The sequence below is a fragment of the Serinus canaria genome, chromosome 22, assembly GCF_022539315.1.
Source record: "Serinus canaria isolate serCan28SL12 chromosome 22, serCan2020, whole genome shotgun sequence".
NCBI lineage: Eukaryota > Metazoa > Chordata > Aves > Passeriformes > Fringillidae > Serinus > Serinus canaria.
The window spans coordinates 481,885-504,386 of record NC_066335.1 but is presented as its reverse complement, the minus strand read 5'-3'; the positions used below and the strand labels follow the sequence as shown (position 1 = coordinate 504,386).

The 22,502-nt window shown below is 54.8% G+C and overlaps 1 protein-coding gene across 1 annotated transcript in view; it reads left to right on the top strand.

Annotated features, from left to right (window-relative positions):
• Window positions 1-22,502, top strand: part of ANTXR1 (ANTXR cell adhesion molecule 1) — a 42,943-nt gene that overhangs the window by 11,305 nt on the left and 9,136 nt on the right. Inside the window, exons 5-15 of the mRNA XM_050982981.1 lie at window positions 198-231; window positions 1,333-1,412; window positions 2,847-2,915; window positions 5,247-5,327; window positions 7,890-7,950; window positions 8,455-8,553; window positions 12,179-12,248; window positions 12,688-12,766; window positions 13,862-13,957; window positions 18,971-19,012; window positions 22,373-22,468. Coding sequence (XP_050838938.1) covers window positions 198-231; window positions 1,333-1,412; window positions 2,847-2,915; window positions 5,247-5,327; window positions 7,890-7,950; window positions 8,455-8,553; window positions 12,179-12,248; window positions 12,688-12,766; window positions 13,862-13,957; window positions 18,971-19,012; window positions 22,373-22,468 — 807 coding nt within the window. The remainder of the gene's footprint in view (window positions 1-197; window positions 232-1,332; window positions 1,413-2,846; window positions 2,916-5,246; window positions 5,328-7,889; window positions 7,951-8,454; window positions 8,554-12,178; window positions 12,249-12,687; window positions 12,767-13,861; window positions 13,958-18,970; window positions 19,013-22,372; window positions 22,469-22,502) is intronic.

The window sequence follows — 22,502 nt, the reverse complement described above, 5'->3', positions numbered from 1 at the left end:
GGGACCTGGCAGGAATCACTGCAAGCCCCTGCTCTGAGGGCCAGAGAGCAGAGCTGATGGCAGAGCTGATGGCAGAGCTGATGGCAGAGCTGATGGCAGAGTGACACTGCCCCTCCCTGCCATGGCCCTGCTGAGGCACAAGCTGCTCACGAGGTCACATCTCTGATTTGTACTGACAACCTTCTGTCTGATTGCAGGCAAGTGAGCAGATTTACCACGAGAATGTCCACGGTGAGAGCCCTTCCTCACCCACTGAATGGGTTCTTCTCTTCCTTTTTCATTGATAACTTCAACAGGTCTAAAATAAAAATGCAGCTTTGCTGTGGTGGCTCCTGTTCCTGCAGGGATGTGGTGCTGGTCAGGGAAGGGTTCCTGAGAGGGAAAGAGAGCAGGTGGAGCTTTAAGGAGTGGCATTAAAGTGTTTCAGGAATTGAAGTGTTTCAGGAATTGAAGTGTTTCAGGAATTGAAGTGTTTCAGGCCAAAAGGGAGAAGCCAGGCTGGCTGCAGGTGCCCACCCTCACCCAAACTGGCACCTTACTTTTTCTGGAGGGCCCAGGCAACCATTTCTTCTTCCTTCTGAAACACAAATGCATGCAGAAGCTGTCAGGTAAAAGATTTTTAAACCAGCAGTTATTAAAACCAGCACTAAAAGTGTCCCTTCCTTCCCTGTAACTGCTGTGAAACCTTCCTGGTTTGGAAGGGAAGGCTGCAAAGGGTTGATGATGGCCCTGAAATGCTGCTCAGGAACCTTGGAGACTTTTTTCCCCCACCTCTGTTTAAATCCCAGAGGAGCTTTTTGTCACGAGCTGAAAAAGCCCCTCTGGATTTCTGGAACTGACAGCAGGAATAAAACCAGGAGCTAAATAGGAGCAAATTGGGATTTTGGTGGCTGCAGTGTCATTCCCTGGCCTGGGATGCCACCAGGGCTCTGCCTTCAGGCAGGATGGTTCTGGGGTGGTCTAACAACCCAGGGATGGTTCTGAGGTGTTTAACACACCCAGGGATGGTTCTGAGGAGTTCTAACAAACCAGGGATGGTTCTGGGGTGTTTTAACAAACCAGGGATGGTTCTGGGATGGTTTAACAGCCCCAGGGATGGTTCTGGGGAGTTCTAACAAACCAGGGATGGTTCTGAGGTGGTTTAAGAAAGCCAGGGATGGTTCTGGGATGGTTTAATAAACCAGGGATGGTTCTGGGGTGGTTTAACAGCCCCAGGGATGGTTCTGGGGTGGTTTAACAGCCCCAGGGATGGTTCTGGGGTGGTTTAACAGCCCCAGGGATGGTTCTGGGGTGGTTTAACCAAGCCAGCACTGAGGAGCTCTGTGTGTTCAGGTTACAGAACTGCCAGTGTCATCATTGCATTGACAGATGGGGAGCTCCACGAGGATCTGTTTTTCTACTCTGAGAGGGAGGTGAGTGACTTCTCTTGGTGGTCAGAGAGAGGGAATGTCTGGGCTTGCTGCTGGGAATGCAGAGGATGAGGAAGAGCTGGGAAATCTCCTCTTTGGGGCTCTCAGACAGGAATCTAAGGGCCAGCCATGACAGCAGCAACCTCTGACTCCCCACAGCTGAGACTGCTCGGGGGGAAGGAGAGGGGTTAAAGCCTCCAGTTAAAAATAAACACAGCAGAAGGAATTGTTCACAGCTGACAAGTTTCAGTCTTTACTGGATTGCTCTGGGAAATGTTGAATATTCTCACTTTCACTTTTCCCCCCTCACACAAAGTCAGGACTGCAGGAGGAGGGTGCAGAAAATCCTTCAGCTCAGCCACCCTGGCACTTCCACCAGCAGCTCTGGGGTTCAGGTTCTCACCCTCACCAACTGAGGGAGCTGTGCCAAATGGGGCTGAGCTCTGCAGAGCGTTCCTTTGGACATCCTCCTGATGAGTGATTGGCACCTGCCAGTCAAACCAGGGTGATCTCAGCTTGGCAGAGGGCATTTCTGCCTGGGTTTGCCATGGACAGAACTCTTCCTCTCAGCCTGTCCAAAGTGCAGCACTAAATCCAGGAACAACAAGGATTGGTTTGTAGAGTAAAACCAACACAGCTCCAGCAAACGCCCTGAGTCTCCAGCTCCTGTCCCTACAGTTCATCCCCTTTTATTTCCCCTCTGAAATAAAATTCCACAAGAAAAACAAGTTTGCTTTTAGAGGTGAGTGAGCAAGTTGAAAGGTCAGCAGTGTTATATTTGTGTTGGTTTGGGGAGGAGCAGTTCTGGGCTGGTGAAGGGGATCCTGAACTCAGCCCTTGCTCTGTGAGTTTGGGCTGAAGCTTCCCAGAGTGAAACTGGAATGATGCTCCAGAAGCACCATTTCTGCTCCAGAAGCACCATTTCTGCTCCAAAGGCACCATTTCTGCTCCAAAATCTCTTTGCTGTGGAACTTGCCCTGCTGCAGACTTCCCCTCCAGTCTGGCTCACCAGCATCTCTCCTGGGCAGGAGTTTTCAGTCAGGCCAGGTGTTCCTGTTCTGCTAAATCCATTAAATGACTGCACTCAGGCTTTGGAGCAGCAGTGGATGCAGCTTCAGTGGGGCAGCAGGGAAATCCCACCTGTGGCTGCTCTCCCTTCAAGCACAATGCTCAGAGCTCCATCATTAACCTAGAGCTCCCTCACATCTCTCTGGATGAACTTTCTGCAGCCCAGGGAGTTGTTCTAGCCAGGCATTAACACAGCCCATGCTCCTGTGTGTCCTCACCTCATCCTTCTCACCAAGCTCTTCTGCTGACCAGTGTTTGTGCTCAGCTCTGACTGCAGCCCTGCTGTGTCTGAGGCCTGCCCTTGGCAGATCTGGGGGGGTTTTGGGGTTCCCAGCCACTGGTGACCCTGCTGTGCTCCTGTCCCCTCAGGCCAACCGCTCCAGGGACCTGGGGGCCACCGTGTACTGCGTGGGGGTGAAGGACTTCAACGAGACCCAGGTGAGAGCCCCAGCCCTGGGGGGGGCTGGCCAGGGGCTGGCCAGGGGCTCACAGCCCCCAGTCCCTGCCCAAGGGTCCTGGCCAGGGGCTCACAGCCCCCAGTCCCTGCCCAAGGGTCCCCAGGGGCTCACAGCCCCCAGTCCCTGCCCAAGGGTCCTGGCCAGGGGCTCACAGCCCCCAGTCCCTGCCCAAGGGTCCTGGCCAGGGGCTCACAGCCCCCAATCCCTGCCCAAGGGTCCTGGCCAGGGGCTCACAGCCCCCAGTCCCTGCCCAAGGGTCCCCAGGGGTTTTCCTCTCCCTCTGCTCTGAAGGGAGCCCCTGGCACTGCTGGGTCCTGTTGGGTTTGGTCCCTGTCTGAGTCTGCCCCAGCTCCTGCTGAAAGAGGAGGGAACAGGGCAGAGACAGAGTCACAGAATCATCCACAGAGTCACAGAATCATGCACAGAATCCTCTGCTCCTGCTGAAAGAGGAGGGAACAGGGCAGAGCCAGAGTCACAGAATGACCCAGGGGAGCAGCAGATATCCTGGCCTGAGCTGCAGGCAGGAAGGAGTGGGGATGCTTTTCCCATAAAACTGGAGCTTTGCCATAAACCCTTCAGCCTCAGCTTTTCTCTCAGGGGAGAGCCGTGCTGTGGAATCAGCTTCCTTCATGGAGGTGTTTCCCAGGGCTTTGTGTGAATTCTGAGCCTTCATCTGAGCTCTGTGTGTCCATGGGTTCTGTTCCACACAGGAACAGCTGGCATTTCTCCAGCTGGCATTTCTCCAGCTCCAGGGGGCACCTGCACAGCCAGGGCTGGGAGAGTTCCCCAGCCTCTGCAGCTTTCAGAAAAGGATTTAACCAGGCTTGGTTCAAGGATTTAACCATTCTTGAATCAAAGCCAGAGACTGGTGGAACCCAAAGGGAGTGACAGGACGAGCAGAGAGGGATGAAAATGGCACAGGGCAGACCTGAGGCAGCAGAGCCCAGCCAGCTGCTCTTGGAGGTGTTTGGGTGGTGAGAAAATGAGCTCAGGAATGGGTGAGGATGGTGGGGAGTGACCTGAGGGGGCTGTGAACACCCAGCTTCTCTCCAGCAGCTGTGGGTGCCTCCCTGCCCTCCTGGGTGGCTCTGGGTGCCAGGGCAGCCCGAGGGGCTGGAGGAACCTCTGGCTGCTCTGCTGCCTGCAGGGAGCTGCAGAGAGGCTCTGGTAGCTCTGCCAGGGCAGATTTACTGCAGCAAACCTTGCAGATGCATGGAGAGCTCATCACTGCTGAGCTGGGCTTGGAGCTCTGCTTAACCCTTGGAGTGCTGCTGGAGCTGCAGGCAGGGGCTGTCCTGGCTGCCCTGGGCTCCTCCTGCTCATCCCAGAGCTGGCTGGCACCTTTCAGCCTCCACTCAGAACACATCCCCTGGTGTCCCCTGGCCGCTCTCTGAGCAGTGCCCAGTGCCAGCCCAGTGCCCAGTGCCAGCCCAGTGCCCAGTGCCCAGTGCCCAGTGCCCAGTGCCCAGTGCCAGCCCAGTGCCCAGTGCCAGCCCAGTGCCCAGTGCCCAGTGCCAGCCCAGTGCCCAGTGCCAGCTCAGTGCCCAGTGCCCAGCCCAGTGCCCAGTGCCAGCCAGTGCCCAGTGCCACCCAGTGCCCAGTGCCCAGTGCCAGCCCAGTGCCCAGTGCCAGCCCAGTGCCCAGTGCCAGCCCAGTGCCCAGTGCCCAGTGCCAGCCCAGTGCCCAGTGCCCAGTGCCCAGTGCCAGCCCAGTGCCCAGTGCCCAGTGCCCAGTGCCCAGTGCCCAGTGCCAGCCAGTCCAGTGCCCAGTGCCCAGTGCCAGCCAGCCCAGTGCCCAGTGCCCAGTGCCCAGTGCCCAGTGCCCAGTGCCAGCCCAGTGCCCAGTGCCCAGTGCCAGCCCAGTGCCCAGTGCCCAGTGCCCAGTGCCAGCCCAGTGCCCAGTGCCCAGTGCCCAGTGCCCAGTGCCAGCTCTCTGCCCTGGCAGCAGAGCTGAGCCAGGCCTGGGGTGGCACTTCAGGGACTTGTGGAAGAGTTCAGGCTGGAAAAGGCCTCCATGGTTATGGAGTCCAACCTCTTCTGGGTCCCACCTTTGCCCCAGAGCTCATCAGCCCCCGGCAGCAGGGACAGGCACACTCTGCCTTGTCCCCAGGGCTCTTCTGGTCCCTGACCTGGAGCTTTATCAAGTGAGGCCAAGACAAACATTTTCCTGCTCAATAAACAGAGCCAGGGGCGAGCCAGAGAGAGCAGCTGAGTCTTGGAGGGTTGGATTTTGATTTAATCTGGAGAAGTCTGGATTAGCTGCCTGCTGGCTAATTGGTGTCCCCTCTGTGTTTCTGTTCCATTTCTGGCAGCTGGCCAGGATTGCTGACAGCAGAGATCACGTCTTCCCTGTCACCGACGGCTTCGAGGCCCTGCAGGGCATCATCGACTCTGTGAGTATTGGCACCAGGGCTGGCACTCAGGGGCCTCCCTGGGCTTTGTGCCCACCAGAGCCTGCTGGAAAACCTGCTGGAAAACCTTCCCTGAGTCCCTCAAGCAGCCTGTGCTGCTCCAGGGCTGCTTTGGGCTGGCAGGAGGGGCCCAGCTCCCCCCAGTGCCAGCTCCTGGGGTGCCCTGGGGAGGCTGGGCACCAGCAGAGCTACAGAACAACGCAGGGATTTAGTAAAGGATCTCCTTGCCTTGGGCAGCCAAGAGCCCAGCCAGGGCTGCACCCAGGATGAACCAAAATGGGCCCAAAATGTACCAAAATGGGCCCAAAATGAACCAAAATGGGCTCAAAATGTACCAAAATGGGCCCAAAATGTACCAAAATGGGCCCAAAATGGTCCCAAAACCAAAATGAGCCCAAAGTGAGCCCAGGATGAACCAAAGTGGGCCCAAAATGAACCAAAATGGGCACAAAATGAACCAAAATGGGCACAAAATGAACCCAAGGTGAACCAAAACGGGCCCAAAATGAACCAAAATGGTTCAAAAAAATGTGTTTTACATTCTCTGTGGTTTTCCTTGTTCTATTTTAAATTCTTCTCAGAATTCTTCTATTTTAAATTCTTTCTTTGAGAATTTCTTTAGTAAAGAATTTCTCTATTTTATTTAAAATAGGATTCTTCTACTTTAAACTCTTCCCAGTTCTGTTCTCAGCTGCTGACTTTCTCTTTTTTTCCCCTTGGCAGTTCCTGTAAAACCTTGTTCCTGCAAACCTCTCTCCTCACCTGCCAGGCTGCACCAGCTCAGAGCATCCTGCCTCCTTCAGCCCTGCTTTCTGAGTCCAACCTCTCTCTGACTGCTCTAAACTCCAAACTTCTGTCTGAATGTTCCCAAAAGCAGAGCCTGGCCCTCGGAGTGGCTTTTGCATTAGGTATTTGAGGCAGGAGCTGTGACTGTGGAGAAAACAACAAAACCCAAAATTCCCTTTTCCTTACAGGGTTCCTGCTGTTGGTTGCTGTTCTCCCCTTGCAGATGTTTCAATTTAAAGTTGGGAAAATAGTTTTCATGCTGGATTTGAGCCACCAAAGGATGCTTGGCTGACATTTGCTGGCCTCGTGGAGCTGAGCTGGGCTCTGCTGAGCCCAGGCTGGGCAGGAGGAGCTGGGGCTGCTCTGCAGGGCAGGGAACAGCCCAGGGAGCTGCAGCAGCACGAGGGAATAAACAATAAATAATAATAAATAGTAATAAATAATAATAAATAATAAATAGTAATAAATAATAAATATTAATAATAATAAATAATAAATGATAATAATAAATAATAAATAATAATAAATAATGCCAGTGCCTCTGCCCTGAGAGCCAAGCCTGAGCCAAGCAAATCCCTGCACAAAGTGCTGAAAGCAGGGCCAGCCCTCTCAGGGACACTCTGCTCCTTAAGCCTGGCTTAAACGGAGGAGAATTGTCTGAGCTTGGTCTGGGCAGCCTCGGGGATGCCCTGGGGTGAGCTGACATAAATCAGGTTAAAACCAGAAATCCCAGCCCCTGGGGGGCACTGGGGGGCTCTGTGGGGATTTCTGGGGTGATTTAGGGCAAAGCTGAGCAGTCCAGCTGAAACTGGAGATGTTTGAGAGGGAGGGAGGTGATGCCTCACAGCCCTGGGGGGCTGCAAATAATCAACAAAAATTTCAGAACTATTGCAAAATCTGGGGCACAAAGCCCGGGGATGGGGGAGAGCCTGGCACCCTCACCCTGGCACCCTCACCCTGGCACCCTCACCCTGGCACCCCTCACCCTGGCACCCTCACCCTGGCACTCTCACCCTGGCACCCCTCACCCTGGCACCCTCACCCTGGCACCCCTCACCCTGGCACCCCTCACCCTGGCACCCTCACCCTGGCACCCTCACCCTGGCACCCCTCACCCTGGCACCTCACCCTGGCACCCTCACCCTGGCACCCTCACCCTGGCACCCCTCACCCTGGCACCCCTCACCCTGGCACCCTCACCCTGGCACCCCTCACCCTGGCACCCCTCACCCTGGCACCCTCACCCTGGCACCCCTCACCCTGGCACCCCTCACCCTGGCACCCCTCACCCTGGCACCCCTCACCCTGGCACCCCTCACCCTGGCACCCTCACCCTGCACCCTCACCCTGGCACCCCTCACCCTGGTACCCCTCACCCTGGTACCCTCACCCTGGCACCCTCACCCTGGTACCCTCACCCTGGCACCCCTCACCCTGGCACCCTCACCCTGGCACCCTCACCCTGGCACCCTCACCCTGGTACCCTCACCCTGGCACCCTCACCCTGGTACCCTCACCCTGGCACCCCTCACCCTGGCACCCTCACCCTGGCACCCTCACCCTGGCACCCCTCACCCTGGCCCAGCCCAGGGGGGCACTGGGACCTGTTTGGGGGGTTCAGGGTGGGAAGGCAGAGCTGGGGCTGTGCCACCAATGCCCAGATTGCTCTGCTGGGCTCAGGGGTTGTTTTCCCACCTTCCTTCCCATCTCTGTCTCTACGGAAACGAGGCTGAGGAGTTCCTGTTTTGTCTCTCTCAGATTCTGAAGAAGTCCTGCATAGAGATCCTGGCAGCAGAGCCCTCCAGTATCTGTGCAGGGGGTGAGTAGGAGCCAGCCCCTGCTCTCCTGCTTGCCCAAAGTGCAATTCCCACTCCATCTCTAATTGCTGGAGAGTGCCAGATCCACTAATTCCCAAATTTCACCTTCGTTTTGGGGTGAACTTCCCTTTCACCTCAGGGCAGTTTGCACTGCCCCAACTCCTGCCCAGTGGTGTCAGGGGTTCTGGGGAGTCTGAACCTCTCAGGTGCCTCAGAAATGGGGAAAAAACCCCTAAATCCTGTAAATTAAAAGGGAGGGTTGTGGGTTAGAGGGGAAACTTTGGGATCAGGGGTTCTGGGGAGTCTGAACCTCTCAAAATGGGGAAAGAGAGAAGGGAAATGTGGCTGGAAATTGGGATAAAAAGGGAGAGACCCCAGGGGATGCCCCATGGCCCCTGCCCGGGTTGGAATGCAGCCAAAGGGCTGCTCTGTCTGCAGTCTGGACCCCCAGCCCAGGTGCTGGTGGGCTCTTTGTGGCCCCCCAGTAAGCCCTGCTGTTTTGGCAGAGTCCTTCCAGGTGGTGGTCAGGGGGAACGGCTTCCGACACGCCCGCAGCGTGGACAGGGTGCTCTGCAGCTTCAGGATCAACGACACGCTCACCCTCAGTAAGGAACCCAAATCCTCCTGGGCTGCCCCTGCCCCCCCCGGGCTGCCCCTGCGCCCCCCCCGGGCTGCCCCTGCCCTCCCCGAGCTGCCCCTGCCCCCCCCCCGGGCTGCCCCTGCCCCCCCCCCGGGCTGCCCCTGCCCCCCCGGGCTGTGCCCCCCCCCCGGGCTGCCCCTGCCCCCCCCCGGGCTGCCCCTGCCGCCCCCCCCGGGCTGCCCGTGCCCCCCCCGGGCACCGGGGCTGGGGTGGGAGGTGCCAGTGGGCACGGGCAGGAGGGGCTCTTCTGTAAAGGGGGAGGGACCCAAGCACGGAGCATCCCTGGCACCAGGTGTGCTTCTGTGCTCACCTGGAATCTGGGGTGCTCAGAGCATCGCTCAGAGCATCCCTCAGAGCTGTGAGCAGGTGGATCAGGTGTGGTTCTCTCCCCACCTGTGTTTGGGGTGCTCAGGTGTGGTTCTCTCCCCAGCTGTGTTTTGGGGTGCTCACAGGGGATCAGGTGTGGTTCTCTCCCCACCTGTGTTTTGGGGGGGATCAGGTGTGGTTCTCTCCCCACCTGTGTTTTGGGGGGGATCAGGTGTGGTTCTCTCCCCACCTGTGTTTGGGGTGCTCAGGTGTGGTTCTCTCCCCACCTGTGTTTTGGGGTGCTCAGGTGTGGTTCTCTCCCCACCTGTGTTTTGGGGATCAGGTGTGGTTCTCTCCCCACCTGTGTTTTGGGGGGATCAGGTGTGGTTCTCTCCCCAGCTGTGTTTTGGGGTGCTCAGGTGTGGTTCTCTCCCCACCTGTGTTTTGGGGGATCAGGTGTGGTTCTCTCCCCAGCTGTGTTTTGGGGTGCTCTGGGCCCTGCTCCTGCAGCTCTGCTGAGCAGGGATTTCCCCACCTGGGATTTGCTCAGAAATTCCCGATGGCTTTGGAGGCAGTCCTGCCCCTGCTCAGTGTGAAATCATTAATTAGCATTGATTGGCTCTGGAAGGTGGAGATCTCAAGGCTGGGTGTGTTGGGAGCCCCTGGGTAAATTGTTCCTTGGAGCAGGGGGAGTTTGCTGAGGCAAGGCTGGAAATTAAATGGAAATTAGTGTAGAAGTGGATACTGTAAAGAACTTCCCTTGCTCTTGCAGCAGTGCACTCCCAGGACAGCTCTGAGATAATTTTTCCTTTCATTCAGGAGTTTCTGGGTAGGTGGGGCAGGGAATGAGGGAGGTGTTCTGGCTCCTCTGAGGTGACACGACTCAAACCCTCTCCCCGAGAGACCCCAACCAGGATTTTATGGAAACTCCTGGAGGCTGGAAAGCTCAGCTGCCTTTGTTTGCCTCTGATTGCATCAGGGAGGGAGGGATTTTTAAAGATAACACAAAGCCAACAGTTCCTGAAACCTTAAATTATCCCAGATGAGAGCAGAGAGCGGGGCTGGGAGTGCTGAGGTTAAACGCGTGAGCTAATGGGGTTTTATTGGGATTCCTGGCAGGGAAAAGGGGCAGGTGAGAGAGCAGCGACTCAAAATGTTCAGAGCTATGGGATAAAAAGAAAAGGGAACATCTGCAGAAAGCATGAGGGCTCTGTGGCTGAGCAGGGCTGTGAGCAGGGCTGTGAGCAGAGCTGTGAGCAGGGCTGTGAGCAGGGCTGGCTCCAGCCTGCACAGGGTTAAAAGTGATGGCCCAGAGCCTGCCTGGGGCTGCTCTGAGTGCTGAAATGTGAGTGTGCCCCAGAGCCCTGGGCAGGGAATGGAGACAGGAGAGGCTGGAGCTCAGCAGGGCTGGGCTGGAGCTGCTGCTCTCCCTGGGTGCTTCCCAAGCCCATCCCATCCTTTTCCCTTTTCCCCCTTTTTCCCTTTTCCCCTTTTCCCTTTTCCCCTTTTTCCTTTTTCCCTTCCCCCCTTTTCCCCCTTTCCTTTCCCCCCCCTTCCCCCCTTTTCCCTTTTTCCTTTCCTTCCCCCCTTTTTCCCCCTTTTTTTTTTTCATTGCTGTTTTTTGAGGGTTTTTTTTGAGGCTTGCTCTTTTCTTCAGGCTGGCTCTCAAAGCCTCCTGCATACATTGAAGATTTTTGGTTTATGATGATGGTTAGGAAATATTCCAAGTCCTGGCCTGCCAGAAGGTCCCACCCTGCTAAAGGCATAAGGGATTGTTCCCTCTAGCTGGGGATAATGGCTTTTCCAGGCTGCCTGGGCTGCTCAGGTGCAGGAGCACTGGGGATAGCATTGCAGGAGTCTCAGCAGTGCCAGGTGGGCACCCAGAGAGCCCAGCAGGGTTTGGGGGAGGTTGGACCCTCCTGCCTCTGCTCAGGCCCAGGAGAGGCCAGGCTGGGTCACTCAGGGGTTTGACAGCAAGCCCCTCTCAGGACAGAAATCTGCCCTGCAGCAGAGCAGGGCTGGGAATTCTGTTTATTCTGTTTGCTTTGCTTCCCTGGGTGAGGTTTCAGGAGGAGTCAGATGGGCCAGAGTTATGCAAACCAAATGGATGCTCCTTTGTTTAGAGCACAGCTCATTTTTGTGGTGAGGCACAAAACATTCTCCAAACAAAGTGATCTGTGCCTGCAGCCAGCCTGGAGCTCAGCCAGGGCTGATAAACCTTCCAGAGAGCCTTGGGCTGGTGGCAGTGGGCAGGGAGAGAAAGAGAAACAAAAACCTGAGCAGAGCTGAGCTGAGTGAAGGGCCTGGCAGGGTGAAGCAGCTTTTGCTGTGAGGATGCTGGCAGGGAGCAGCCCTTGGCCCCTCTCCTAGCCAAGAGAAAACAAGGCTGAGACAACGAGAGAAATCCATGGGAGTTGGTGATTTGCTCATAAATCAGGGTGAGGAGAGCCCAGGGGGCAGATGGGCCAGCACAGCCCCCCCAGAGCTGGGAAATGGGGGGGGCAGTGCCCCCCGTGCCCCCCGTGCCACAGAGCCCTGACCCCAGTCTGCAGGGGAGCAGCATCACCCAGGGCTCCTCTGGGGAGTGCCTTCCTCCCTCTGGAAACAGTGGGATTCAGGCTGCAGGGTTGGACTGAGGTTCAGATGATTCTGCCTTAAAGTGAAGCATTTTCCATAGTGCACAGACATCCCAATGCACAGATATCCTAATTTACCCATATCCTATTTTCCATAGTGCACAGACATCCTAACTGCTGTAAGGTACAAAAATCCCAATGTACAAACATCCTAACTTCTGTAATGCACAGATATCCCAATGTACAGATATCCTAATTTCTGTAATGTACAGATATCCTAATTTACCCATATCCTAACTTCTATACTGTATAGATATCCTAATTTACCCATATCCTAATTTCTGTAATTTACCCATATCCTAATGTACCCATATTCTAATTGCTGTAATGTACAGACATCCTAATGTACAGATATCCTAATTTCTGTAATGTACAGATATCCTAATGTACCCATATCCTAACTTATGTAATTTACCCATATCCTAATTTACCCATATCCTAATTTCTGTAATGTACAGACATCCTAATGTACCCATATCCTAATTTCTATAGTGTACCCATATCCTAACTTCCCAAATGCACAGATATCCTAATGTCCTCATGCCCCATCTCGTTCATGCATCACTGGCCAGGAGAGCCCTCATTTCATCTCCCCTCTGAGGCCTGTGAGGGTGATCTGGCACTAATCCCCCTCTTTGCCCTCTGCAGATGAGAAGCCTTTCGTGGTGGAGGACACCTACCTGCTGTGCCCAGCACCTGTGCTCAGGGAAGTTGGCATGTAGGTTTTTGCTGCCCCAGTGTTCACCCTGCCCAGGGGGAGATGGGGCTGGGTCTCCTCCCTGTGCTCTCTTTTTCTCTTTGGATCCCAAGCTGCCATCCTCTCATGTTCTCTACCATCTGAACACCCTGCCCAGGGGGAGATGGGGCTGGGTCTCCTCCCTGAATTCCCTTTTTCTCTTTGGATCCCATTTGGATCCCAAGCTGCCACTCTCTCCTGTTCTGTGCCAGCTGAACACCCTGCCCAGGGGGAGATGGGGCTGGGTCTCCTCCCTGTGCTCTCTTTTTCTCTCCTGTGGACCCCAAGCTGCCCTGCCCTCGTGCTCAGTGCCAGCTGTGCTCTGGGGCACAGGCAGCAGGGGCAGTGATCTGTACCAGAGGGTTTCTGGGCACCCAGGGCTGGGCAGGAGCTGCCCTGAGTTGTTTGTGGTTTCTTGCAGGGAAGCAGCTCTCCAAGTGAGCATGAACGACGGGCTGAGCTTCATCTCCAGCTCTGTGATCATCTCCAGCACGCACTGTGTGAGTTGTGAGCCCTGAGATGCTCCTGGGGTGCTGGGCTTCCAGCCCAGGCTGTGTCCCAGCAGCAGCAGGGCTGCCAGGCTGGCTCTGCCTGCTCTGGAGGACGTGTCCCCCCTCAAAGGGGGGCAGGGTGACATTTTGGGTCTCTTGTGTCCCACGATGTGGCCAAGCCTTCAGTGAAGGCCTCAGCTGTGTGCTGGGACAGGCTGGGACAGGCTGAGCTAGGGCAGAGTCACAGAATAAAGCAGGGATTTATTCAAATTATTATCAGTGGATCCCCCTTGGGCAGCACAAGAGCCCAGCAGGGCTGCACCCAGGATGACCCAAAATGGTCCCAAAATGGATCACTGGTCACAGGGTCTGTCACTTTGATGAGTTCTGCTCCATTTGCATCCTGGAGTTCACTGTCCAGGCACAACTTTAGGTTATGCAGTCCCATCCTCCTTGGTTTTCCCTCTTCAGCCCACGTGGTTTGAGCTCTTGGGCAAAGATCAGCTTGGCTTGGGCCAACTTCTCCAGAAATTCCATCTGCACTGGCAGATGCCACAGGTGTCACAGGGGTGTCAGGGGTGTCACAGGGGTGTCACAGGTCTCAGGGGTGTCACAGGTGTCACACTGTGCTCTCTGTGTCTGGGGTGTCACAGGTGTCAGGGGTGTCACAGGTGTCACCCTGTGCTCTCTGTCAGGGCTGTCACAGGTGTCAGGGGTGTCACAGGTGTCACCCTGTGCTCTCTGTCTCAGGGGTGTCACAGGTCTCAGGGGTGTCACAGGTGTCACACTGTGCTCTCTGTGTAGGAGTGTCACAGGTCTCAGGGGTGTCACAGGTGTCAGGGGTGTCACAGGTGTCACCCTGTGCTCTCTGTGTTGGGGTGTCACAGGTGTCAGGGGTGTCACAGGTGTCACCCTGTGCTCTCTGTGTTGGGGTGTCACAGGTGTCAGGGGTGTCACAGGTGTCACCCTGTGCTCTCTGTGTCAGGAGTGTCACAGGTGTCAGGGGTGTCACAGGTGTCACCCTGTGCTCTCTGTGTCAGGGGTGTCACAGGTCTCAGGGGTGTCACAGGTGTCACACCCTGTGCTCTCTGTGTTCCCCTGCAGTCTGATGGGACCATCCTGGCCATCGCCTTGCTGATCCTCTTCCTGCTGCTGGCCTTGGCTCTGCTCTGGTGGTTCTGGCCCCTCTGCTGCACCGTGGTAAGTGAGATCACCAGCCCCAAGCAGCATTTCAGCAAGAAATGGGGGGAGGATTTTATTCCAAGAGGCTGCAGGAAGTCTCCCCCACCTCTCTGGGAGGGCACCCCGAGGTGAGTTTGGCAGAGGGTCAGGGCCAGGATGGCTCCCCGGGCTCTGCTCACCCAGAGTGCTGAGGAATCCCAGACAAGCCCTGGAGGGGTGCCCAGCCTGCCAGGGGGGCACGGGGAGCTCTGCCAGTGGCACGGGGAGGAATGCAGAGCTGCCAGGAGTGAGGTGAGGGCAGAGCAGCTGCCTTGCACAACAGCCCAGGGCTGCAGCCCCAGGACCCAGACCGCAGAGCCGGAGCCGTGGATTCCAGCCCGGGGATGTGTCAGGGGAAAAGGGAAAAAAAACACAGCAACTCTTCTCTCACCGAGTATAAATCAGTTTGTGAGCCACAAGCACATTTCTCAACCCTGAAATTCCTCTTGGCGTGCTCTTTAATTGAAGAGGAGTCGTTAGTATCCAGCAGTTCTCCAGGAAAGACCCCGAGCCAGCTCCATCCCTGGAGTGAATGGGCTGGAGCCAACAGACGCTCGGGAGGTTTATCTGGAGCCCAGTATCTCCCTGGCACCCGGCCACCAAGGAATGCTCTTTCCAAATGCTTCCAAGTTGATGGTCCCAGAGGGGCTCTGGGATGGAGGCTGGAATTCAGCACTCCCTTTACAGTGGAGGCAATTGTTGCTCAGCAGATCAGAACAACAGCAGCTCTTTGCTGAGCCTGGTGCAGCAGCAGGGCCAGAATTCCTGAGCAGGATCTCCCCAAATCTCGGGAGGCACAGGAACCTCTCCCAGGGCTGGGGGAGGCTCGCTGAACACAGGAAACACAGGAACAGCTCCGGGCTGAGCTCCCCAGCACTGAGGGCAGGAGGGAAAGGAGCGCAGACACCTCCAGAGGGGTGACCTCACCTTCCTGAGCTGCCAGGCAGCGGCTCCCAGCGGGTCCCAGTGGGTCCCAGTGGATCCCAGCAGATCCCAGTGGATTCCAGCAGGTCCCAGCGGATCCCAGTGGGTCCCAGTGGGTCCCAGTGGATTCCAGAAGATCTCACAGATCCCAGCAGGTCCCAGAGGCTCCCAGTGGGTCCCAGCAGATCTCACAGATCCCAGCATGTCCCAGTGCATCTCACAGATCCCAGCGGGTCCCAGCAGATCCCAGCGGATCCCAGCAGGTCCCAGTGGGTCCCAGTGGATCCCAGCAGGTCCCAGCAGATCCCAGCAGGTCCCAGCACCTCTCCCACCCCCGTGCCCGTGCCCGTGCCCAGCAGGAGCCCTGTGAGCAGGAGGCTGCTCAGCTGCCCAGGCTGGAGCTGTCCCAGCCAGGGGAGCCTCAGGGGTGCTGGGGCCGTGGCTCAGAGAGCGGCTGGGGGGAGCCAGGGGGGGAGGGACCTCCAGCCGGCCTGGGGACACTGGGGAGGAGCTGCCTCAGCTCTGGGGTGCAGGGCAGGCAGAGAGTGAGAGCTGGAAGGCTTGGCTCTGCTGGGATGGGCTCTGCTGGGATGGGCTCCGCTGGGATGGGCTCTGCTGGGATGGGCTCTGCTGGGATGGGCTCTGCTGGGATGGGCTCTGCTGGGATGGGCTCTGCTGGGATGGGCTCTGCTGGGATGGGCTCCCTTTACTGGGATGGGCTCTACTGGGATGGGCTCTACTGGGATGGGCTCTGCTGGGATGGGCTCCGCTGGGATGGGCTCTGCTGGGATGGGCTCTGCTGGGATGGGCTCTGCTGGGATGGGCTCTGCTGGGATGGGCTCTACTGGGATGGGCTCTGCTGGGATGGGCTCTGCTGGGATGGGCTCCCTTTACTGGGATGGGCTCTGCTGGGATGGGCTCCCTTTACTGGGATGGTCTCTCCCTTTACTGGGATGGTCTCTCCCTTTACTGGGATGGTCTCTCCCTTTACTGGGATGGTCTTTACTGGGATGGTCTCTCCCCTTACTGGGATGGTCTCTCCCTTTACTGGGATGGTCTCCCCTTTGCTGGGAAGGTCTCCCCTTTACTGGGATGGTCTCCCCTTACTGGGAAGGTCTCTCCCCTTACTGGGATGGTCTCTCCCCTTACTGGGAAGGTCTTTCCCCTTTACTGGGATGGTCTCCCCTTACTGGGATGGTCTCCCCTTACTGGGATGGTCTCTCCCCTAACTGGGAAGGTCTCTCCCTTTACTGGGATGGTCTCTCCCCTTACTGGGAAGGTCTCCCCTTACTGGGATGGTCTCCCCTTACTGGGATGGTCTCCCTTTACTGGGATGGTCTCCCTTTACTGGGATGGTCTCTCCCTTTACTGGGATGGTCTCTCCCTTTACTGGGATGGTCTCTCCCCTTACTGGGATGGTCTTTCCTTACTGGGATGGTCTCTCCCTTTACTGGGATGGTCTCTCCCCTTACTGGGATGGTCTCTCCCCTTACTGGGATGGTCTCCCTTTACTGGGATGGTCTCCCTTTACTGGGATGGTCTCCCCTTACTGGGCAGGTGCTCCTCCACCACACCTGCTGCAGGTCTGCTCTGTCCCTCCCTGTGCAGCCCTGCAGGTGGCCCGAGGGGCTGGGCTGGCTGATTTGCCCACGGGCTCTGCCCCACCCCGCTCATTTTCATCCTCCAGTGCTTTCAAAGCCGGGGTGTGGCCGGCAGATAAATGAGGTGTTGGTGTTTGAGCATCCAAGAGCAGTTTTTAACTTTTTTCTGGAAGTAAGCTTGGAAGAACCCAGCAATCTGTTTGGCTCTCTGCTGCAGCTGACCAGAAGTTGTGGAAACAAAAATCTGGATGGAGCAAATACAGAAAATATAGATTGAAACCACATGGCTGAGTGGTGGAGGAGAAGGGGAGGAAATGCACGGGCTCTGCAGAGCTGTAAAATGGCAGGGATGGAGATTCCTTACAGAGATCCCTGGATTCTGGTCCCACCCTCTGCCACCAGCTGCTCTGGGGAGAAGGGAGAGCAGCATCACCCCACCAGAAAATTCCCCAGAGAATTTAAACCTGGAGCCAGTGAGTGAGGCCGAGGAATCCAGGTGGCCACTGTGGTTCTCCTTTGCCCAGGAAAGGATCTCATTTCTATAAATTCTCATGTCTATAAATTCTCATTTCTATAAATTCTCATGTCTATAAAATCTCATTTCTATAAATTCTCATTTCTATCAATTCTCATTTCTATCAAATCTCATTTCTATAAAATTTCATTTCTATCAATCTCATTTCTATCAAATCTCATTCTATAAATTCTCATTTCTATAAATTCTCATTTCTATAAATCTCATTTATATAAAATCTCATTTCTATCAATTCTCATTCTATCAATTCTCATTTCTATCAAATTTCATTTCTATCAAATTTCATTTCTATCAGATCTCATTTCTATCAGATCTCATTTCTATCAGATCTCATTTCTATAAAATCTCATTTCTATAAAATCTCATTTTCTATAAAATCTCATTTCTATAAATTCTCATTTCTATCAATTCTCATTTCTATCAATTCTCATTTCTATCAGATCTCATTTCTATAAGATCTCATTTCTATAATTCTCATTTCTATCAGATCTCATTTCTATCAGATCTCATTCTATCAAATCTCATTTCTATAAAGTCTCATTTCTATAAATTCTCATTTCTATCAAATCTCATTTCTATCAATTCTCATTTCAATAAATCTCATTTCTATAAATTCTCATTTCTATAAAATCTCATTTCTATAAAATCTCATTTCTATAAATCTCATTTCTATAAATTCTCATTTCTATAAATTCTCATTTCTATAAATTCTCATTTCTATCAAATTTCATTTCTATCAAATTTCATTTCTATCAAGTCTCATTTCTATCAGGTCTCATTTCTATCTCTAAGGAGCAGGTTGTGTTTTTATTGCAGCTGAGGAAAGTGGGACAGGCCCCTGCTTGTGTTAGCTTTGAAGTGTGGAGCAGATCTCCAAGGAGAAGACACAGAAGATAGGACAGAAATAAAAAGGAAATGTTCCTCTACCCAGCTCATACCTCAAGCATGAAGCAGTCACAGGACTGAGAGGTCAAAACTATAAATATGTAAGGGGAAAAAAATAAGGAAATTAGTCAGATGGATCATGGCTAATGCCATTAAAAATCCTTGTTTACTAGGACAGCAAGAATGTAAATTCAGTGTTTTCCAGAGGAGTGAAGGTAATTAAGGACAAAAATAATCTGCCCAGTTAACAGCAGGCTTCCAATCTCCAGTCCTAATTAGAGGCCAAGTCCTTTATTTCTGATTTTGTGCTGTTTGCTTGGTTTTAAAGGATGATCTGTCCCATCCTAGAGCAGACATGCTGCTCTGACAAGAACCATCTTGCCCCAATTTATCATCTGGAGCTCCAGGGACAGTCACTGTGGGATTGCTGGACACTGAGCTGCTGCAGAGGGCAGAAAACATCCCAGACACATTCCTGGACTCTGCCTCTGCTTCCCTGTGCCTGGATGGCTGCAGGAATCCCAGGGCAACAGAAAATTCAGATTTCCCCATGTTTTTAACCTTCCTGGAGGTGGCTGATGGCATTGCTGTGCTCTGGATAACAGCTCCGTGTGAGCCCCAGAATGAGGGACCCAGAGCCCCAAAAGGAAGGATTTCAGGGCCCCAAAATGAGGATTTCAGTGCCCCAAAAGGAAGGATTTCAGTGCCCCAAAATGAGGATTTCAGTGCCCCAAAATGAGGATTTCAGTGCCCCAGAATGAGGATTTCAGTGCCCCAAAAGGAGGATTTCAGTGCCCCAAAAGGAAGGATTTCAGGGCCCCAAAATGAGGATTTCAGTGCCCCAAAAGGAAGGATTTCAGTGCCCCAAAATGAGGATTTCAGTGCCCCAGAATGAGGATTTCAGGGCCCCAAAAGGAAGGATTTCAGGGCCCCAAAATGAGGATTTCAGTGCCCCAGAATGAGGATTTCAGTGCCCCAAAATGAGGGATCAGTGGATCTGAGGAACAAGCACCAACTGATGGCTCTCCTTCTCTCCAATCCTTCCAGATCATCAAGGAGCCTCCCCCTCCTCCTGCTGAGGACAGCGAGGTGAGTGCAGTGAGTGAAGGCATCACTGCAGTGCTGGCTGCCCTGGCTGCATCCCCAGGAGGGACGAGGGACTCACCAGGGGTTTGGGCATGGCTCGGGCTGGGAGAAGGGGCAGAAGGAGTCCTGGGTTCCCCCAAGCTCTCTCAGGGCTGGGAGAAGGGGCAGAAGGAGTCCTGGGTTCCCCCAAGCTCTCTCAGGGCTGGGAGAAGGGGCAGAAGGAGTCCTGGGTTCCCCCAAGCTCTCTCAGGGCTGGGAGAAGGGGCAGAAGGAGTCCTGGGTTCCCTGTGCTCTCTCAGCACTGCAGTGAGAACACCTCTCACTCAGAGGAGGGGCTGTCCTGCTGGGGCTCAGCCCTTGCTGCAGGCAGAGCTCTCCAGAAATGCTGAATTCTGACAAAATTCAGGCACTGCAGAGACAACTGGGAAAATAATTACAAGGGTGGAGAGAGGGGGAAGTTGTCCAATTATTATTTTTTTTAATATCTGGCCAAATTTCGTTTGAATTCTCAGCCTGAGTGGTTGAGATGTCCCTTGTGGAGCCGGAGTTATCCTGGTGTTACCCACAGCTGAGGTTCCCTCAGGTCGGGGTCACAGCATCCAGAGCCCAGCCTGGCCCTGAGATAAACACAGCCCTTTGTTTTCTGCAATCAGCACTTGTGGAGCTGGAGCCCTGACTGTGCAGTGCAGCTCTGTCCTGCTCCTTTTGCCTGTTAAAAGGAACTCGAGCTCCATCTGAAGCAGATTGTGGGGCTGGGAGGGTGCCAAGCCCTGCACAGTCAGTTTCCAGCATCCTCAAATGCACTTGGGTCCTCTGGGGCTGCTCGGGGAGCTGGGGCTCCTCAGGTACCAACCCCACCAGGAGGGAAACGCAGCTGGGGCAGGCAGGGAGTGAAATCCACCCCAAACTGGGGAGCTGGATGTGGGGTTTGCTCCTTTTCCTTCCCGTTTCCCTGCCCCTTCCAGCCCCAGTGTGGTGGCACAGGGCCAAGGACAGGACAGGGACAGGGCACAGGACAGGGACAGGGGACAGGACAGGGACAGGGGCAGGACAGGGCCAGGGGCAGGACAGGGCCAGGGGCAGGACAGGGACAGGGGACAGGACAGGGACAGGGGACAGGACAGGGACAGGGCCAGGGGCAGGGCTGGGGACAGGACAGGGACAGGGGACAGGACAGGGACAGGGGCAGGACAGGGCCAGGGGCAGGACAGGGCCAGGGGACAGGACAGGGCCAGGGGACAGGACAGGGACAGGGGACAGGACGGGGCCGGAGGACAGGACAGGGCCAGGGACAGGACAGGGCCAGGGGACAGGACGGGGCCGGGGGACAGGACAGGGACAGGGCCAGGGGCAGGGCTGGGGGGGCAGGACAGGGATGGGGGACAGGACAGGGACAGGACAGGGCCAGGGACAGGACAGGGCTGGGGACAGGACGGGGCCGGGGGGCTCCTGTGGAGTTGCAGAACCTGCCCTGCCCTGGTGCAGATGTGAACAGGCTCCTGCTGCAGCAGACTTGGGACTCCTTTGTTTGTCAAGTGTGCCCTGGGCTCGCAGGGCTTCTCGGGGCTGGTGGGGAACATTTCCTAAACCTTGGTATTTCCTGTTGTGAGCAGTCCAGTCTGTGCTGAGCTGGAGGCACAGAGAGAGAATTGCTGAAGGAAAATGTTCCAATGGCTTCGCTTCCACCGCTTCCACTTTTTTCTCTTTTTTTTCTTTTTTTATTTTTTCTTTTTTTTTTTTTCTTTTTTCTTTTCTCTTCTTTTCTTTTTTTTTTTTTTTTGTTGTTTTTTTTGTTTTTTTTTTTTTAAAGAAAAATCCTCCTGGAACTCTTCCTGCAGATCTGTTGAGCTCTTGGGCTGCAGCAGCTCTGCCTTGGCCAGAGAGGGAGGTCAGCTCAGAGGAGGAGAGCCTGGCCCTGGTGACCAGCTGCTCACCCTTCCCTTGGGTCAGGACACGTTCTGCAGCCCAGTTTCTGTGCTTTGATAAACTCAAATGCTTTTGGTTGCCTTGAAAACCAGAGTTTTTCTTGGATATTCCCCCCCCCCCCCCCCAGTTTTTCAGTTTTCCTGGTGGGGAGTTTCAATTTCAAAGTATTTTTGGCTTTTCCAGCTTTGGAAAGCTCCTAAGTTTTGGAGTTTAGCCAAATCCCTGTGAAAAATTAAAGAGAGATGAAGAAGAAAAGAGAGAGGGACCATTTTTCTTTTCTCTCCACGTTTTTCACAGGAAATACTTCACGTTTTTGATGAACTCTGCTTTTCTGCTTTGCCAGTTCACAGCCTGAACTGTAGAAATTAAAGGGAAAGGCACTGTAAGAGAACACTCTGACCTCACAGAGAATTTAAAACACCTTGAATTTCACTGGAGCCTTAGCAGGCTGATTTCAAATAAACTGAAGGGAACTTTCCAGGTCTGCTAAGTGACCCAAAGCTGAGTGTCACCATGAGATGCTGCAGGGAGCGAGGGCAGGACACACAACTTAAATCTCATTTTTCCCTCAGGCACAAGCCACGGGGCCACATGGACCCCCATGGGCAGCTGCCCCAGGTCCATTACAGGAGTTAATTCCATTTTTGTGACTCTTCCATGAGGCTTTTCCATCCTCCTGGCCAGCTCCTCTCAATAACCCCGGGCATTCCCACCGGGGCTGTTCCCAGAGGTGCCCGAGTCTGGCTCAGGAGGGAATTTATTCCTTTTCTTGCTCTCTCCCTGCATCCTGGGAGGGCTGAACTCCCACAGGGTCCCTGCAGCACAGGGAGCCACCAGCAGCAGCTGCCTCTGCCCACCCCAGGGGCAGGGAGATTTTGGGGTGAAAAACCCCAAAATCTCATTCCTGCTGGAGCTGGACTGTCCCTGCCGAGTGCTGCTGTTTCCTCCATGAAACATTGTCCTTTCATCCCCTGGAAAAGAGCAAGGGACCACCAGAACCTGGCCTGCCCTGCAGGGACAAGGCAGCCTGGGGCTTTGGGACTGGGACTCACCCCTTCCTATCCCTGCTCATCCCTTCCCATCCCTGCTTGTTCCTTCCCATTCCTGCTCACCCTTTCCTATCCCTGCTCATCCCTTCCCATCCCTGCTCATTCCCTTTCCATCCCTTCCCATCCCTTCCCATCCCTGCTTGTTCCCTTCCCATCCCTTCCTATCCATTTCCATCCCTGCTCATTCCTTCCCATCTCTGCTCATCCATTTCCATACCTGCTTGTTCCTTCCCATTCCTGCTCACCCCTTCCCATCCCTTCCCATCCCTTCCCATCCCTTCCCATCCCTGTCCATCCCTTCCCATCCCTGTCCATCCCTTCCATCCCTCCCATTCCCACCCCTCCCTGCTCTCTCCCCTGACAGTGCAGCCCTGCTGCTGTTTTGCAGGAGGAGGATGATGATGGGCTGCCGAAGAAGAAGTGGCCGACAGTGGATGCCTCTTACTACGGAGGGCGAGGAGTGGGCGGCATCAAACGGATGGAGGTGAGAGACCCCAGGGCTCAGCAGGGCACTCGGG